The 19632-nt window shown below is 46.4% G+C and overlaps 1 protein-coding gene across 2 annotated transcripts in view; it reads right to left on the reverse strand.

Moving 5' to 3' along the window:
• LOC115311222 (sepiapterin reductase) overlaps positions 1 to 19632 on the reverse strand; it is a 68451-nt gene that overhangs the window by 5499 nt on the left and 43320 nt on the right. Inside the window, exon 1 of one of the 2 annotated variants that reach the window (XM_040208225.3) lies at positions 619 to 1285. The exons of the other annotated variant lie outside the window; for it this stretch is intronic. Coding sequence (XP_040064159.2) covers positions 619 to 1162 — 544 coding nt within the window. The 5' untranslated portion in view covers positions 1163 to 1285. Of the gene's footprint in view, positions 1 to 618; positions 1286 to 19632 lie in introns of those variants that run through there. 2 annotated transcript variants of the gene reach the window in all.

Below are 19632 nucleotides of genomic sequence, written 5' to 3' on the forward strand. Positions count from 1 at the left end.
ATCTCCACCCCTGCCCCTTTCGATCAGGATGAGCATCGTACCGGCGTTCGCTTGTGTACCGCTACAGCGTGATGCAAATTAAAGACCTCAGGCTAGCAGTACTACTGCACCGGCTTAATTTCTCATCTACAGCGTAAGCCAGTGTCGCCATACCTCAAAGCAGCGGCGTAGAATTTCCATTTTCCCCCGGGGGGGGGGGGGGGGGGGGGGGGGTGCTGCACGTTACTTTTTCGCCAGAACGGGAGATTGAAGCTAACAAAAGCACGCTGGGATTCCATTTCCGATGTACTTTGTCAATAAAGGCAACGTGGGCGTTATTTTGTTTACATGCCACTACTACAAGCTCGTTACATGGCACGTAAACAGCGTCTCGGTAAGGATCATGGTCCAAGCCCAGAGAAAAAGAGGGGGGGGGGGGGGGGGGGGGGGCTCTGCCCCCCCCCCCCCCCCCTTAGAGTTTCTTTCCCCCCTCCTCTTTCTGTATCTCACCAAGAGGGCACGAGCCCCGATACTTCCCCGAAGTCTACGCCTATGCCTCAAAGGCAGGCCGATCCGCTGTCGAAACACGAACGTGGTCGATTTGGGGTTTCTTTTTTTTTTTTTTTTCTATAGACTCACCTGTACAGTAGAGAGCAGCTCCAGCCATTGCAACGACCGCCGCACGCGACGAGACGTTGACGACGGTTCTCGATGGCTTGGAGTCGGAGCCGTAGTGTTGGAGGAATGCCGCGGTCAGCGTCATGACCGAAGTCAAATTGAGGTGGTAGTAGTCGTCGATCACTCGCTCGTCGTCGTACGACGCCGCGTACTGCGAGACGTCTCCGGTCGTCGCGGCGTTGTGCACGAGCACGACTCTCTCCGGACTCTCAACTTGGGTCGAAGCTCTTCGCAGAAGTCCTTGGTAGTCCCTGAACGAGGCTCGTGCGTGATCGCAAGTCTCGACGACGACATTCACGTCGCGTCCGTGGTCGCCGATCAAGCGCTTCGTCTCCTCGAGCCCAGCCGTATTTCGGCCCGTGATGACGACCAGCGAGCCTGGGGCTACGTGCTTGGCGAAACCGACCGCTATGGCCCTTCCTATGCCCCCGCTAGCGCCTGTTACGAAGATTATGAACTTCTTTCCCCAGAAGGGGGCTTTACCGTAGTCACTCGGATCGGCCATTTTTTCGCGTTTCCCAGCAAACCGGTCTGTCCGCTGCTTCTGCTGTTTCTTCCACTACTGAACCGCAATGACAACAGCTTGCGGCCGATTGAAGACCTAAACCACAGCTGTTATGCTATCCCACCTGTCTTTCCAGGTGCATATATATGTATGTATATATATATATATATATATATATATATATATATATATATATATATATATATATATGACACCATTGATAAGAGAATGGGGTTACAACCTTTACACCGTCAGCGATACCGCCGTTTTATCAGTAAGGTTGTTGCGGTTCAACGTTTCGAAGGAAATAAGATAATATATCCTGCAAGCTAAGTACGACGTAAATAAAACAAAATAATGACTGTTGACCTTTTCCACTGGTCCGTGTCTCCGTGCTTGCGTTACCTGAATAAAACTACAAAATTTGTATTGTCGTTGATCTTTCATCTAGATATCATAAATCTCTTTAGGTGGCAGTTTTCTGCTTGGGGCGCTTCGATTTTGGTAGAAAATGCATTTGTGCAGATATGATAGAAATGCATATCCCATTCAGATGAACTTCCTTGTGGTGATACTGTTCAGCATCGCTTGGCCTCAGAAATAATTTATTTGACTGGTTAACCCCATGTGCCACCTTACTTTTTTTTTTTTTTTTTTTTAGGAATGTTCGAGAACATTAACGCCATATATGTGCCACCTTAATTAAAAAAAAAAAAAAAGAACAGATTGTGGAAGCATGTGATATGCATGTCAGTGAAAAGCACTCGTGAGGAAGAAAGATAACATTGTATTATTTCTTGCTGACAAATGTTTTTCACTGGAATCTGTGCTACAGGCGCCTACAATCGCGTTTCTTCTTTCGACGATATTAGGCTTAGGTGGACGCGTCGGCTCAGACAAATTTCATATTTCTCAATTATCTTTTGATCTAAGTAACGTCATGCTCTCAAACTTTCGCTTTCCATCCCAACTGCAATCGCCATATTCTCACGGAGTTCGAGCTTTCTGCGGGCTAGCTAATTAACTAAAATACGTTAATTGACGTTCTAATTATTGAAAATAAACGCATGGTTCTAATTAGAAACTTCCTTGATGAGCGTCATCGAAAACCTCTCAATCAGTCAGCATTAGAAGGACTTGGAGCATGAGGGAGAAGCACGGCAGAGCGCTAAGTTAGCGCTCGTGCAACGGGAGCAAGGCCACTGGTGCGATAACGGGCCGGCGCGGTTTTTCCGTTTCACTCCAGCTTGTGCCTCTCGCTGCGCGAGTGCTATAACTTTTGCGCACTACTTCGCTTCCCACGTGCTCACATGGGCACCTTTCTGGGACATTCGGTGGAATGAAAAGTTTTCAAGGAAGAAACGTTCCGTGATACCCAGTAATTACAGTCCTCGGGAACATTTTGATATTTGGTCAAGTAAAGCAGAAATTGATAATTTTGTGAATGCGGCCTATATAGGTTTCAATGCAAAGAAACTGTAGAGCCATGGAAGAAAAATTTTACGCGTTCAAAAGTTTAATTACTGCTTATCGATATTTTATGACTGTCATCTAAGATATTCCCTGGGAATATTGCGTTGTTTAGTTGCTGGACATCCGCAAGAAAGTTGAGATGAAGTCTTTCTAAAGACTACTGCATATAGAAGAAAGGTAAAACACACAGGCGAGCTGGTGAAGAACTGCCATAACCACAACGATAAAAAACGGACAAAACAACAAGTCTTAATTTTTTTTTATCGTTTCATGTTTCCCGTTACTATAAAAATTACTGCTTAGTGGTTTTTGGATGACGCTCTATGCCTATTTCTACTAATTAAGAAGTGTTAGTTAATTATAACACGCCGTTTAGGAACCAGCTCGTGTTTGCCCACATCGGTGTGGGCACTGAATGTGCGCTGAAACCAGATTCGCGCGAAAGGAATCCTCTGCGCTTGCGCAGTAATGACAGCAGCGCCACTGCAGCGTTGTGGCGTCAGATTCGAGTTGGTGTATAGCGGGTTTTCACTGTTGTTATTTCGTCCACCATTGTGTTGTTATGAGCATGAGCTGTACCTTGTGTGTGCCAAAGGCGAGCAATCCAAGGATTCACATGACCCCCTCAAATGCAAACTTCTCAGCAGCTTACAAGTCTCGGCTACGCTGACATCTCCTCAAGAGGTTGCGATGTAATCCTTTATAACAATAAATGTTTGATAAAACAAAATGGCGGAAATTGAAATGACGAGTTGATTTAACGTCAATGTGTTTCCCCGCCAAATTTAGCGGGGAAACTGAATTGGTGGATAGGTCACGTGACTCCAATTTCCACACTAAATTTAGCAGCGAGTGACCTGCGTTGCCGTCGCTCTCGTGGAAAACTTTTTGATATTATGATGAGATCAATTATAGTTGTACAACATAACAAGTTTACGGGAAAAAATCCCAGTAAAAACATTGTTTCTAACCTTTTATTACTGACACACAGTGGCTCTGTTCTTTTTTCCATAGGACATACCACGCACAGTGAACACAAAGCGTCACCATTAAGGAATTTTATTATTTGTAACTTCATAAAAAAAAAATTCTTCTTCAGCCTTTTTTCTTTCAGTGTCTTCAAACGCTCCTGTTTCGCCATCCTGTCGTTGTTGAGCGCCTTCGTATAAAATCGAAAACGCAGAAGTACATAATACTTTATAACTCCTGTTGTTATAGTGTGTTCATGTATTTGGCAATTCCTAACGTAGGAAACTCTACTTTCAACAAAAAGGAAAAGTCCTAAATGCTCCTGGAGTGGAGCTTGTGTGAGCTGAAATATGCTGTAAAACTATCTTCAAGGAGAGTTATAGGGTTTCTCAGACGGCCAGATAGGTACATCTAACCTCCATTGTCAAAGGGGGCTGTAAATGACGAAACTTTATCCTGTTCTATGGTGGTGTTCTGGTCAGTTTGCAGGAAGGATACACAAAGCTCACATGAAGTCTTTTTCGCTGTCTTCCTGACATATCCAGCAATGTAGTAAATAAGCAAGTCGTTGCTTTTTTTCTGTTACATAAGCACTGTGATGTTTCTTCTGCGTCATTAAGCTTTCCTTTGTTGATCAGGCCGTCCAATATGTCTATCGCCCGCTGCTTGATACAACGTTTGAAATGAGAGAACTGGTCGATTCTGAGAAGCAGTTGCCTAACTTGGGTGGCTTGGCTATAGCCTATAGGTTGTAAAATGCGCGTGCATTGACCGTGATTAAAACTGGGCAGCAAAAGGGCGATCGTTTGCGCCAGATGATTGTCGAACGACGCCAAACAGGTTCTCAAGCCTGTCCTGGCTCAAATTCGCCGTCATTATATAATTAAACCCGACTGTGTTAATGTAGTCAAGCAGATGTGGCGTGCTTTCAATTGTTACACGTAGTGCTGCACTGAAACTCGGGAAGCCACCCACAGTAGCTTTCGATCGCATGGCTTTCCCATTTTCTCAGGTACTCCAGGAACTCTTTTAAAAACTGGTAGTTTGGCCGGCTAACATACGAAGCTGCCTTTGGGAATCGCGAGGACATTACCCTAATAACTTTGTTTATTCTCTTGACAAAACTTTCTGTTGGTTATATTGAGCAACATACGGGTTCTAGCATCGAGCAGTAAAGAAAAAGTCCTTTTACAACTTCGTCACCAAATAACTGGAAAGCTGGTGCAACCCTCATTTTCTCGAAATAGTTGGGGCTCACATATAAACACGAATTATGGAAGGCATCAATTAAAAAAAAAAACAAAAAAAAACGGGTTTTTTAAGCTTTTGGTATAGGGCGAATGTGCGCGCGACCCTCTGGAGTGTTGAAGCCCTTTGCTATGAAGGCGCTCCTCACATTTTTTAGTAAGTGGGGAAAATCGGACAGGAAGTGCAGCTGGTGCATGCACTTGTCTCACAGGGTGAGGGGTCATGTTCCTTTCGCTGTACCTACAAAAATAGAAACCAGCTTGCTACACTGTACTGACCGGTGAAAGCAGAAAATAGTGCATTTCATCCCTAGAATTGTACCTGCCAAAGAGCCTCTACATTGATCTGTTCCAGCTCGCTGCAACACAGGCGACGAAGCCTGCCAAGGTTATGATTATAATGCATTCAAAATGCAAAGGTGCGCACCAGTCACCTAGCTGTGTTTGGAGATTTGAGTATGTCTTTTGTTCCCCTTGTTCCCCTTCTCCAGGGATTATTATTGTCATGGCCTGTCAGCTTTAACATTTCCATGTGAAGAAAACACACCAAGGACCTGAGTCCACTGACTTAAAGGAGCTGTGCAATGATTTTAACGTTGAAAGAATTGGCACCTTCTGCATTTGACATTGTTTATCTTGTCACAAAGAACAGAAAACACACATCTTTCCTTCGAAATGTTGCGATTCCGCCACATAATCGCGAGGCAAAAATGAGAGTATTACCCGACCTGCAGCCACGAGCGGCGGCCATGAGAATCACCCGGCATGACGTCAATGGGATCTTGTAGAAAGATAGCAAGTTGTGCGAATACCTGCTCGATAAAAGGTAACTTTTTTATAAATCTTGTCGTTCCAACATAAATATAAATGCGTCAAAAACCTGGTATCAGCGACAAAAACTTTTATTATACGGAGTTTTAGTGGCGTCATCTATTCTAGATCCACAAAACCGTCAGCTCTATCTGCTACCGCAAACAGCCGCCAGAAGCCGGAGGGGGAGAGGGACAGAGCCCGGACGGTTATGGCCGGACCCCGGATGAGGCTGTCACCCTTTCACCAGATTTTTCACGCTGCGCCCGCCAGCACGTGGTCACGGGGTCGCGAGCGGATGAGTTATCGCTGCTCACGGATGGCTCTAGAGCAGGGGTCTCAAACACTCGGCCCGCGAATCGCTGGGACGCGGCCCGCAGGCAACCGGCTACGAGTCCTGGTTTCCATGTTTCTAGCGCTATGCCATGCTCCATGATGACCTCATCTCATCACTTCATTTTAGCTCGAAAAGCAGCTCTGCTCTTTTAACGTATTCAGATAGTTTATACTTATGTGTGATAATTTACCCTTTGTTCCGCTTTATTTTTTGCTTCCCAGCTTTTCGTAATGCACAGCAGTTTCCGCTGCTAGGCTGTAGGCGCGAGCTATTCGTTTAAGGATGCCTCTCGGCTGCGCGACCTCTCGATCAGCAGGAGCAACTGCCAAAGAAAAGTTACAAACTCAAAATGCTCAAATTTGAAAAAAAAAAAAAATCACTATTAAAAGACAAGTGTGGGTGTTGCAACAGAAATCGACCGGAAAGCAAGAACTATGAAATCATTGGATTATTTTTAAGAGACATGTTGAGCTTGGTTAATTCCTGAGGGAATTGAGCAACGGGAACGACAGCCTACTTGCTCTCTTGTTCTATTAATTACGCCAGCACGTTGACGGTGTAGTGTCTTCGTATTTCATGTTATCACATCTGTTCGGTGCCCTAAGTAATCCTGAGTAAATCTTTATTTTCAGTTCGCTGTTCATCCTCTCGTTGTCTTCATTCGTGACATTATAAACAAATGAGATCTTAAGAGGTCACTGGCAAGCAACTTTGAGTTTCCAAAACATAAAGCACCGAGGTCTGTTCTGCCCTCCCCCCCCCCCCCCCCCCCCCCCCCCCCCCCCTCCTACCCTCTTACGATGGCCCTCGGCCACCCCGGCGTGGGCTATCTGGCCCCCACACTCGTATGAGTCTGAAACTAGAGAGAGAGCTTCACCGGAACCCCGCGCGACCCCCATTGACGTCACAGCGCACGTTACTCGGAAGAGGATGAAGCAGTTGAGAGGTGCCGAAAACCTTAACCTTTGTCCATCATGCAAGCAAAAGCGTCTTTTTTTTTTTTTTTTGCTTTAGAAAGGTCGGGACACCAACTCCCAAATTATTTAAGAAAAGCACTGAAACTGTTGCACAGCTCCTTTAAAGGGGCCCTGCAACGACTTTTTGACTGGTTTTTAATTTGCACCGAACCTGAGCGCACTGAACATAGTAACTTAGTGAAACTTTTATTTTCTTGAATTCTGATTTATTTTAAAAGTTATAGGCATATTAAAATTACAAGAAACGGGCAAAAAATAACCTCCTTTATGACATCCTTGGTCCTGGCTGGGGTGGCAGTCAGCTAGTGGGGGGGGGGGGGGGGGGGGGGGGGTAGTGAGCTCAGCGAGCGCTCACGGCTGCCGCACTCTATGTCGACGGCTCGAGAGGGCGCCACTAAAGCATGTGCAGGATGGAGACATGGGATGGGCGTCATTTGAGAGCAGGGAAGCGGTGAGCAAGATAGAATTTGAGGATAGGTTGAGGCAAATGGATGGGGCAGCAATGGGCACGAAAGGTTTTCAGCTATTTATACATGAGGAGCAGAGACACAAAGTGGAGACAGCGCACTAGGAAATTAAGAGGAAAGTTTTTGGGCTATAGCGAAGATACGGAAGAGCAAGTCTCAGTTAAGAACAAAGTTAAGGCCACAGAAAGAGATCGGTGGCTAGAGGGAATGCAGACAAAGACGGCTCTGGAAAGCTATAGATTAAACAAAACAGTTATTGCCAAAGAAAGCATTTATGACAATTCTAGGGGAAGCTCATTGTTGTTTGAGGCGAGGACGGGTGTTCTGCGAACCACAACATACAGAGTGAAGTACCAGGAAATGGATGCAGTGTGCACTGTTTGTGGAGAGGAGGACGAGACGGCTGAGCACTTGATACTCTACTGTAAAGGGCTTCACCCTATGCCTACCGAAGACAACATAGATTTAATAAGGTCATTGGGTTTTAGAGACAGCGAAGGGAGAGTGGATTTCAAAACGGTAGAGATTACCAAGCAAATATTAAGTGAATGGTGGCAGAAATCGAGAGAAAACTAGGTATTTCCTTATTCACTGATGGCAAGGAGGCTTCATAGCCTCACTTTCTTTGCTTAAATGGTAAAACAAAATGACTAGGTGGCGTAAGCTACCGCCCGATCCAAAGGGCTCAGCCGTATTCATCCATCCATCCAGGATAGGCTGAATGAAGCGGGCCGCCAGGGCGGCTCGCATTGCATTTGCTGCGCGACTAAACACTAATTCGGTATGACACTTCATTGCTCACAAACGGCAGCCAACACGGGGTAAAAATCAGTTCCGAACGGTTCGAACGGGAGCCATTTCGCGCTAGCAAATCGCCAAACGGCCAAACCGCAAGCCAAACCTGCTTGCCGAAGGCCTTGGGAACGCTCGGAACCGGCCGGATCCTCGAGCTCATACGACCGCAGCGCCGCCGCGTACACCCGGGACCTTTCCGTGTAGGCGCCTGATCCCACTACCCCTTTCCACAGTTTAGAAGTCGTTTTGTGCGACACAAGGGACACTCACAAGCGAGTAGACACGGACAAGCGCAACTTTCAACTAGTTTATTCGTACTCGATCGACCACGAACATCCAGAAAGAGCATGCGCAATACGCTACATAGAAGGGAACAGAAAACAGATAGAAAATTCACCCACCAAGACACATTCCCCTATAGTCTTTATCACACCGCAAACCCGGATTAAAACTGGACTTCACTCTCAAACAAAGAAACCGAGGTATCGCTAACACCAATCACATTCCTTCTTTATATAAAACGCTTCCATTAGTTCTCTGCCTGTGCTATCTTTGCTTCTACCCGATCTCTTGAAATAGCGCCCCACACCCACAGTCCGCACAGTGAGTTGGCAAGTGTGCATTGCCTTTATTCCCGATTGACAATTCATGTTCCCGTGCGCGGTCATTAAAACAGTGTCCAGTTTGACCAATATATACTTTCCCACACGAAAGCGGAATCTCGTATACCACCGCTGTGGCACAATCCACAAACGGTCGGGCGTTCTTTTTGTTGCAGCTACTCGTCTTCTCTCTTCCCGAGGAAATCCTCGGACAAAGGCCCACAAGCTTGCGTGACGCAAACAACACGAAAGGTACATTGTACCTATTCGCTACCTTCTTGAGGTTGTGGGACACTTAATGTATATATGGCACTACTTCTGGTCTACACTTTCTTTGTGGCGTCTCTGGCCGCGTCCTCTGCTTTACTTTGGTCTTCTGGAGCAACGTCTCAGCAACCGCCTGAATGACCGAGCAGGAGAAACCGGCAGACTTCAGCGTGGCTACCTGATCATTAAAGCTTCTGTGCATAGAGCGTGGGCCACGACTTCCTGATTTTTTTGGCGCACGTTGATCGAAACTTAGCCAACCACTTTGTCGATGGCGGTGTCTTGAAGGTTTTTAGATACGTTGACGATTTTTTTAACCCTTTGAAAAAAACACCTGCTTAGTTATGACGACTCTGTAGACGAGATTTTAACCGCCTTTCTTGGTTATGGGTTGGGCCTGTCCTTTACACATGAGCTTCCGACCCATGACTCACACCAGTTCCTGGATATAAAACTGATGTTAAAATGTAATCATTTATGCTGGTGTTATAGCCCTCGAGGGTGCTGCTGCCGTATGACTCGGCTCACTCAAAAACTGTTAAGCGATCCATCGCCTCCCTCTGCTTGGGGTCCGCCCTCAGGAAGTCGTGCTCACACTCTATGCACAGAAGCTTTAATGATCAGGGCCCGTTTGCTCGAAGCGCTAACCGCGGCTAAAGTTAGCCGCAGTATACCTAGGAGAGGGATTTTGAGATCACGTGACTGGCTCGGTAGGGATGCGGGGAAACATGGCGTTGCCCCAGTGAGTGAGCGCCGGTCGCTTTGGAACTAATATGTCGTTATAGCTGCAATATCGGGCGCGTTAGTCAGCAACGAATAATGCAGGAGGTTTTCGCTTTGCCTTACCTCACTTAAACCGCAAAGCATGGGCAATGACATCGCCGCATTTTTTAGGTAGTGTTTCGATTCTGGGCATTCCTAAGCCTAAATGAACGCGATAATTGTCGGCATGGCAACGTCTTTGGAAAGCGGATTGTTGATAGCACACAAAAGCAGACAGCGTCCCAACAGACCTTTTTTCTAAATTATCCAAGCGTCGCGAGGAGAACGCTGGAAGTGCAAATTCCACGGTTCACGCGCGCTGGCCTTCCTCTTATAAAAGATTTGAAGTAAAACATCATAATAAGGCGTTAACGAACGCGCGTGCAAGGCAAAATTTGTTTTAAACTTTTTGCTTTAGAACGGTTACTACTGCAGACGCCAGCACATGCGACGCGTGCGACTACAGTCGTAGCATGCACCTCGGTGCTTGGATAATTTAGAAAAAAGGTCTGTTGGGACGCTGTCTGCTTTTGTGTGCTATCAACAATCCGCCTTCCAAAGCCGTTGCCATGCCGTTAATTATCGCGTTCATTTAGGCTTAGGAGTGCCCAGAATCGAAACACTATCTAAAAAATGCGGCGATGTCATTGCCCATGCTTTGCGGTTTAAGTGAGGTAAGGCAAAGCGAAAGCCTCCTGCACCATTCGTTGCTGATTAACACGCCCGATATTGCAACCACAACGACATATTAGTTCCAAAGCGAGCGGGGCTCACTCACTGGGCCACCGCCATGTTTACCCGCATCCCTACCGAGCCAGTTACGTGACCTCAAAATACCCCTCCTAGGTACTGCGGCTAACTTTAGCCGCGGTTAGTGCTTCGAGCAAACGGGCCCAGGTAGCCAGGCTGAAGTCTGCCGGTTTCCCCTGCTCGGTCATTACGGCGGTTGCTGAGACGTTGCTTCAAAAGACCGAAGTAAAGCAGAGTACGCGGCCAGAGCCGCCACAAAGAAAATGTAGACTAGAAGTGGTAAGAGTCCCACGGCCTCAAGAAGGTAGCGAATAGGTACAATGCACCTTTCGTGTTCTCTGCGCCACGCAAGCTTGCGGGCCTTTGTCCGAGGATTTTCTTGGGAAGAGAGAAGACGAGTGGCTGCAAGAAAAAGCACGCCCGACCATTTGTGGATTGTGCCACAGCGGTGGTATACGAGATTCCGCTTTCGTGTGGGAAAGTATATATCGGTCAAACTGGACCGCGCACGGGAACATGAATTGTCAATCGGGAATAAAGGCAATGCACACTTGCCAACTCACTGTGCGAACTGTGGGTGTGAGGAGCTTTTTCAAGAGATCAGAATCTTGGGTAGAAGCAAAGATAGCACAGTCAGAGAACTGATGGAAGCGTTTTATATAAAGAAGGGACGTGACTGTGTTAGCGATACCCCGGTTTCTTTGTTTGAGAGTGAAGTCCAGTTCTTATTCGGGTTGCTGGTCTGATAATGACTATCGGGGAATGTGTCTTGGTGGGTGACTTTTCTATCTGTTTTCTGTTTCCTTCTATATAGCGTGCTACGCATGCTATTCCTGGATGCTCGTGGTCGATCGAGCTCGAATAAACAGTTGAAAGTTGCGCTTGTCCGTGTCTACTCGCTTGTGATTGTCCCTTGTGTCGCGCAAAAAACTTCTAGACAGCATCGTGAACCAACTAGGCCAACAACAAGTTTTAATTTAATTTACCCCTTTCTAGTGTGAGGGGTGCGGGCTATGCGTGCGACGGCTATGCAAAGAACATAGGCGCTCGCGCGCCACACACCGTGCTGGGCACGGAGTTCATGCCCTGCCCAACGGGTGGCTCATCAAGGCATTGTTGCTCACGGGGGACAATGCGATGGGACAGCAGAGCGTGCGCCAGGCCGGACACGAGCGAGAAGAAGGAAGTTAGGACTCAAACGGTTGGAAAATAGCTCGGTGAGTGAATTTATGTAGAATAAACCCCTTGACCCTAACACTAGTATGCGCTGTCTTTTCCACCGCTTGGTGTGGCGGGTTTATAAACTGCATTTGTTTCTTTTCTGATATAAAATACTGAACAAAAACTACTTTCATAAATAAATTAAACGGTTTGCGCCACTTATATTTTGTATTTCTACTAAAAAAAAAAAAAAAAAAAAAACTTAGCTGCTCTGACCAGTAGTAAGGCCAGGATCAAAAACGTCACGATGTCGTCACATATATCGTGCGCTTTCGGCACCGCGGGTCGACCCTGTAGGTGGAGGAGGTTTCGACGGCGTCCGGTTATATGACGCACTGATATTTAGTTACTCTCTCCGTGCCCGCTGGCTTGCCCGAACCCCCAGAGATGTGGAAACCGCAAAAAGGTAGACGCTTAAATATCATTGTAGGGCCTTTTTAAAGGGGTACTCCGCCGTTTTCTTCATAGACACCGATTTGCCTAACTTGCTAAACACACCAACAAACATCGCTGAAATAGTAACCCAAATATTTGGCCAAAATAACTTTTTTTTTCGCGAAGTTATAGAATTTGCAATTTTGGTCCTCAACATGTTTTTCAAAGTGAAAAGCTCTACTGGCAACATAGAAAAAGTGACGTCATGGGAAGGCAGGGGTTCACTCTTTGGGCTGTAGATTTGGTTCCCAACTGATTACAAACAGTTTCATAGTGTCAAATGAATGCTTTGGAAGGTCGCTCCAGCTCCCGCGCAGCAGCACGAAACAAATGCTCGGTGTATAGTTCATTTTTAGACACCCCGCTCGAACCGCAAGCCTGCCATCCCGTGACGTACACGGCAATGAAAATGCGGGTATATTTGAATCTTGGTAACTATTTTGAATTTCCCGAATGTGATACTGAATAGCATACCGGAAAGAGTAAAGGATGGCGGTTTCGAAAATATATTTAGGTGGGGATGCTCAAAAAATCGCCGGAGTTGAAAACAGAAGACAATAAATGAAAGTTTTGTTTCATGCCTGCAAAGCAGCACAGTAAATGCAATAGCGGAATTGAATCACTTACCTTGAAAGGTTGGAAGAGAACAACCATCCCGTGATCACGAACTTGCCCCTTCTGTTATTCTGGAGTAAACTGTGTGAGGTCAACGAATCCCTCTAAGTCACCTAAAGATACAGGACAAATGTTAGGTACACGGCACAGAAAAACACTATAGCGGTGAAGAGCCACAAATTATAAGAACAGGTTCTCACCAGTTGACTTGACATCCAAGTGCTCTGAAATCTTCATCTCATCGAACACAATGCCTCCATGGCATGCGAACTTGGGCATACATTTCATCTTCTCAGAAAGGGCATCTAATATTTTTTGGTTAAAACCAAAGCCGTCTCTGAAACCGAGAATCCTCTTTTGCAGGCACGTCAGTACAGGCAGGGCAAGTATTGTGCGTCGTCTAATGTGTTCATAGTGTCTCAGACTCTTCATGCGCATTTCAAGCAGCCACTCATTCGTGCCTTGCGTGCCCTTTGCAGACTTACGTCTGGCAAGCTGCTGTTTCAAAGGCAGAGGCGCTCATTTTTTTGTTGAAAGTCTGTTTTCGACAGCTGCTCGTTCTCATTTTTTATGCTCTCAACAGCATTCTGTGCTTTTGTCAATTTCCTCTTCATTAACCGTGAAGCTGATTTTTTTGCATTGATGATTCTTTTCTTCCTGGAGGTTACATTTTGGCTCAGTTTACGCATATACGGTGATACCTGCACACTAAGCAGGGCGATTCAGAAATCAGAGAGCATTTTGCTGAAAAGTAGCTCCCATTGAAACAAGCAAAAGCTTTTGTCATAGGCCTCAGACCATAGCCGGGACACAGCTGCATGCTTCCGATCTCGTGCAATAAGACTTCGACGTCATTTGCGCTGCTTACACTTTGATTTTTGAATTCCTGTCCACGAAGATACTGTTGCTTTTGGAGTTGAGCCCTGTGGACCGGCAAAATCAAGCACAATGCGACGGCTCATGTGCAAAATACTTAGAGCACCTTCGTCACTCAAATGGCAATGAGCAAAGATTATTTGATCTGTGTTGCCGTCGAGGTTGATCTTTGCAGCCAGCCGCCATCCCGCCCATCCGCCGGAACGTCGTACGTCGTTGGCGGCGTAACGTATCTGTGGCAGAGTAAACGCATCACAAAAAGTGATCTGGATACGTTATTGGTCGAAACTTACCTTCACGTATTGTAGTGTCACAGAATCCACTTATTTTGCACCGCAACCGTAGCAGGGTTTGAATAGGTTCGACAAAGCCTTCGCGCAGCAGACGGCAGAGGCGGTGCGGTACAAAGCAGAGGGATGAAAAAAGGGGCAGACTATTCGGTTCTGGAATGCTCGAACGTTGTTGCTATGGTATGGTAACCTGCGCCTGCTCGCGTATGCCACGTGGTAGCGGGAGGAAAGACGATGGGAGGGGCGCACCGAGTACCAGACTTGGGAAGTGATCCGTTACGAGTTACAACTAACGGGTTACTTGTATGCGCCTCGAACGAAGAAGGGCGTCCTTCCTTTTGATTCCGCCCATTCGAAGGTTGTGAAAAGGGACATAGCCAGTTCGTGCCTGGGGGCTTCCCTCAAAAAGTCATGTTGGCACAGTGCGCAAGGCAGCTTTGAGGGGCAGATAGGGCGCCTGCAGAAGGCTGGTATTCCGCTGAGATATTTGGTTCAGGTGGCAGAAAGCTTAATAAAAAGAATTAAAGGTAATCAGAAATCAAACAGCGATAGACCGACTTCGGGGCCTGTTGTCATTTCGTATATGCACAATGTCATGGACAATCTAAAAAAGGTAGTCCAGCGCTACGATGTTCCGGTAGTTTTTTCAGCGCCCAGTAAGATGGCGTGACTTTGTCGGCACATAAATTCTTTAGAGCCGTCTTCAGATCCGTGCACCACTATACACCGAAATAAGTAGGTCGAATGCGCCACTGGCGTCATCTACGAAATGCCCATGACGTGTGGGATGACATACGTGGGCCACATGGGTGTCGGCAGGAATTTTTCTTGGTGGGGGCAAAACTTTCGCACCCGACATTCCTTTTTTTTTAAATGGGGGGGGGGGGGGGGTCGAGGGGGGTGTAACCAATACATTCCCGCATTGTGACATATCTCGATTTAATTCCTGTAGCCCGGACGTAAAACTCCTGTGAATAGTGAACGGGGCTTGAACATATCAGGACCAACCTGTTATCGATGACGAAGGGACCACCGGTCATTTATTAATTTATTAGATTTTGCAACATGGCAACTCAATAAGAAATAAAAATATATTCTTGGATGCCCATCCATTTACTGTCAGAACACGAGGAAATATGCAAGCGAGGAAGCTTGTGAACAACGTTTCGAGTCTTTGAATAAAATCTAGTTCAAAGATCCCATCGGCGAACTACACTTCCTTTATGACATTTTAGTTTCCCCGATGAACAGTCTGGCTTTTCATAATACTTAAAATATGAAGAGAGAGAAACCTAGATAACACCGAAATTAGTGTGCGAGCATAGAAGCTACACAGCTGCGAAAAAACCCATCATTTCACTTTTGATAACAAGAAGTCATAAAAGCTCAAGATTTATAACAGAGAACCAAGCTAAGAAGTACCAATATTACAAATAGAAAGTCCACAAATGCAGATCCCCAATTATAATTTGTTTCCAGGTGCCTGGTATCACAAACTTTTTTGGTGAGATTTTTTCAAGAAAATAAGTGTAGCTATTTATTTATATAATTGTCCTCAATAAGGTTCTCCTTCATCACCTTAACTTAAAACTAGTTAAGAGAATTTACATAAATAAATAGGGCTCTTCCTGTTTTATTTGAGAATTTAAAAAAAAAATGAATGTTGGAATGTTGTTGGGTATACCTTTGCCTGGGTATGGTATTTATCAGGTCAACTTTAGTTTTGCCTTGAAATCTCTCTAGGCGTACCTGTAACAGACGAGTTGAGGGTGAATCCTATATCAACCTGAATTTTGGAGGGCAAAGGTTGGAGTGACTGGGACAAAGATTGCCTCAATAGAATCCGACTAGTCCCGGAAGGGGTCAGAAGTGACTGCTTCCTTCGTCCCACAAAATGGAAAGCCGTGATCGATGTAATTTTTTCGGTAAGACGAAGACACCCATAAAGAAATCCAGAGCTGGCAAAATAGTGACGCTCGCTACAAACTTTCGGAAAGAACAACTGTACTTTTGCGATTGTGGACTGAGCGGTCTCTGACGCGCCTTTCCCTGGTGTCAAACGGTGAGTCAGTAAATTATAGCCCGAGCGTCAGTTGCGTTGACGACTTGGTGCAAACATGGTTTCGTGTAAACGCAAACGCCCCACCCCTGACCCCCCCCCCCCCCCCCCTCCCCCCTTCTCCCCTCAACCTGCTCAGGTCATGTTCACCGTCGCTCATGGCTTGCTCTTCAGTGAATCGTCTCGAAAACACGTGTTTTATTACCCAGGCTAGGGAGCTCCCTAATCGTCGAGGCCAAAACCTGTCTTTTGATAAATCGGCTATACTGCACTCGGTGTGGCTTTTGCGAATTTGCAAAAGAAACCTGAACCCCCGCGCCCTCAGCACATGGGGTGCGGAGTTGGAGGAAACACCGAAGAAATTGCCGTTAAAATGTCACGTAGAGTTAGGCTAGCGTAGTTGAAAAAATGGGGTGCGCGTTTGGTATTTGCCCCGTGAAAATAGTTATCCTTATTTTCCTTTTTCCCTTATCACTTTTTCCAACCACCCTATGATGTCCGCACGGCTCCCGGCACATGCCGCACACGACGATATTGAGGGAATATTTCCACGGACAAATGGATGCGGATGCAAGAGTGCGCAAAAATGAAAGGGCCCGAAGGGAAGTTGAGAACTAGTTTTTCGGGACGTTTCACCAACTTTCAACTCGGGGTTGGAGTCTGGGCTTCATCACCACTGAGTGCTCATTGCGGAGGATTAGGTGTTCTCAGAAAAAGGTGTGTCTCCAGTGAGGTTTGGAGGTGGGAGTCGCAGAGGCAAAAGTAGGGCTTAGTTGCCTTTTTTTTTAAATTGTTTCTTCGACGGAATGCGGGGCAAAACATCTCCCTTTTTTTTTATGTTTCGATAGTTACTCCCGATTTTATTTTTAAATTGTTTACGGTTGTTTTTTCGCTTGTCAACGAACCATTGGTCACACCGCTTGCTGGGGGGGGGGGGGGGGGGGGGGGGCAGTCTGGCTTGGGGGTGGCAACTGCCCCTTTTGCACCCTTCTGCCGACGCCCATGGTGGGCCAGACGGGTAGGTGCGTAAATGATCGCACTAGGGAGGCTCAAGTGAGGGTGGGTGCAACTCCTAGATCGGGGATCACGGGACATGGACGCCATTTAATTGCTAAATTTTGCTGGGAGTCTATGGGGCAAAGGGTCGTTTTCTTTCCTAACTCAGGTCATAGAGACCCATTAAAGGGACACTGACACCCCCCCAAAAATTTTTTTTATTTTTTGCCAGGCGCTTCATTATGGTGTCGGAGGACTACCCAATTAATATTTTGCAGCAGAGTAGCGTATTTCTTTAATAAAGCCAAAAGACGCAACTGCTCGAAACCGAAACCGAAACCCGACGGAGGTCGGAGAAGTGGAGAGAAGAGAGTGACTGGCGGAAGTCACGTGGCTACACCCGACCGTGCGTTTTTTTTTTTTTTTTTTTCTCCTCTCCGGTAGCAGACGACACGACATGCGGCGTGCGATGCGGCGTGCGGGAACAGCTTGCCGTGCGATTCTTTTGCAGTTATGTTTGTTCCGCTCGTTGTTCTGTACTCCAAGATGAGTTGTTTTGTACATTGAGGAGTTGGAGATGAGTAGTGAGTGCCCGTGGTGAATTTCCATGATCGGCTCCGAAAATAATAACCCCAAGATGTTGCGTGAAGAGCTGGCTCACATGTCCTGCGTCCGAAAAAAAGTGGCATTGTGCGACAGAGTTTCCGAAAGATCAACGGGATCGGGACCAATGGCTGGCTGCAATTCCTGTAGAACATTTACGGGCACCTCGGAAAGGGGACGCTACCTGATTTATATGCTCCTTGCATTTTGTGGAAAGTGATGATTACATTGAGTTCGCAGGTGTCAAAACGGAAATCCCATACCGTTTAATTCAGCAAAGTATCGTCCACAACATTTGTTTGTTATTTTTTTGTTCGTTTCTTCAGTGATGATTGTAAAAAAAGAAAAAGATATGTAAACATCAAAAAATCCTTGAAAAAAAAAAAAAAAAAATTCACGGGGGATCGAACCCGGTCCCACCGCGTGTGAAGCGGACGTCTTTCACACTGAGCTACTGGGGCATCTCGTTTTCGGTGGATCTCTTTCCTTAGTAATAATTCATCCGGTAAACTGTAATTTGGAAAGTTTGCTGTCGATTTTTCTCTAGCAAAAGCACTCCCGGGTCGAAGTCGGGAAGCACCACGCTTTGGGGACATTCGCACTTAGTAAAGAAATCGTACGCGTGCATATTCAACTCTAAGTAGACACGTCGTGCTTGACGTTTGCGCGAGCGTTGTCTTCAGCCAGGAGAAGGGAGCGACGGCTCGGCGACGTCTTCGTGCAAATCGGCTTGGTGGCCGGGCGTGTCGTACGGGGTGAATACCAATTCTTTTGATCAGTCCCAAATTTCTCTTTTAACGGTAGACAGAATTCGCCGGTACCGCGAACGACAGTTCTGAAATAGAGGTCCCACGCCCGTCGTCCGCTGCCATCGCCGTCCCCGCGAGCCCCACGATACGCGAAACGACGAACGCACAGAATGCTTCCGGTTGTCTGTGGAACTTTTTTTTTTCAATCAACGTATTTACAGCTTTTTAGAAGCCACAAAAAATGGATTTCATATTTTTTTCTATTTTTAATATTGAGTGTGTGCCTTCAGTGACCCACGACTTTGATTAAATTTGGTGGTCGCATCGATACCTTAGAAAACGGCGAAAAAGAGAGTGAGCGAGACTCGAACCGGCCAATTCTTGATCGGCGGTTTTCGGGCGGAAAGAAACCGAATTTCGAGCCGCAAATTCTGTTCTGGGTAGTTGAGCTCTCATATGACACGTACAACTAAAAACCTCGGCGAGCATAAATACCCTGTCAGTGTCCCTTTAAGGTGCTTGAATAATTTATACAAGGTATAAATGATTACTTTTCCATAGCCACTAGTTTTGTTGCGATAGGTTAAGTATTTTTTTAACGCGAAAAATGGTAAATTCCGCCATCTTGGACGTTGCTGCTTGTCTGGCAACCCTGCTTTCTCCTCTCGACGTTTGCAATGGACTTCTTCCAAAACCGACGCGCCCCATCGCGGCGAAATACCACGCAGTGCACTCTGGGAACTAGTTGGCCACTCAGTTTCAGTTTCGACTGAGCAGCTTCATCTCATGCTATCACGCCGCGACCGAACGCGCTGCTTGCGTTTTCGATTATCTGACTTTTCACGAACGTACAATACACTCATTCTTGAGCGATACAAAACGAAGACCGGGGCACTTTCCTTGGTTCCCGAAACACCGGATATTGTGCGTGCATATGCGAACATAGTAAGCCGTGGCTTAGTCACCTCACCCCACGAGTGCATCTCAATGTCAGTAATCCCGTCTAGTACCAGTGAACTACAACTGAAATTTGTTCGTCTGGAGCCTTACACGCATTTTGTTTGCCAAACGTCCGCTTCTCGTTACTTCATTGGGCGAAAAGCAAGCCGCATCCTCACAGGGTATCGAAGTTGAGGCCAGCGTTTACGCGTGAACTTTTAAGGAAACGCA

This window comes from Ixodes scapularis, unplaced genomic scaffold, assembly GCF_016920785.2.
Source record: "Ixodes scapularis isolate PalLabHiFi unplaced genomic scaffold, ASM1692078v2 PGA_scaffold5__190_contigs__length_132052651, whole genome shotgun sequence".
Classification (NCBI taxonomy): domain Eukaryota; kingdom Metazoa; phylum Arthropoda; class Arachnida; order Ixodida; family Ixodidae; genus Ixodes; species Ixodes scapularis.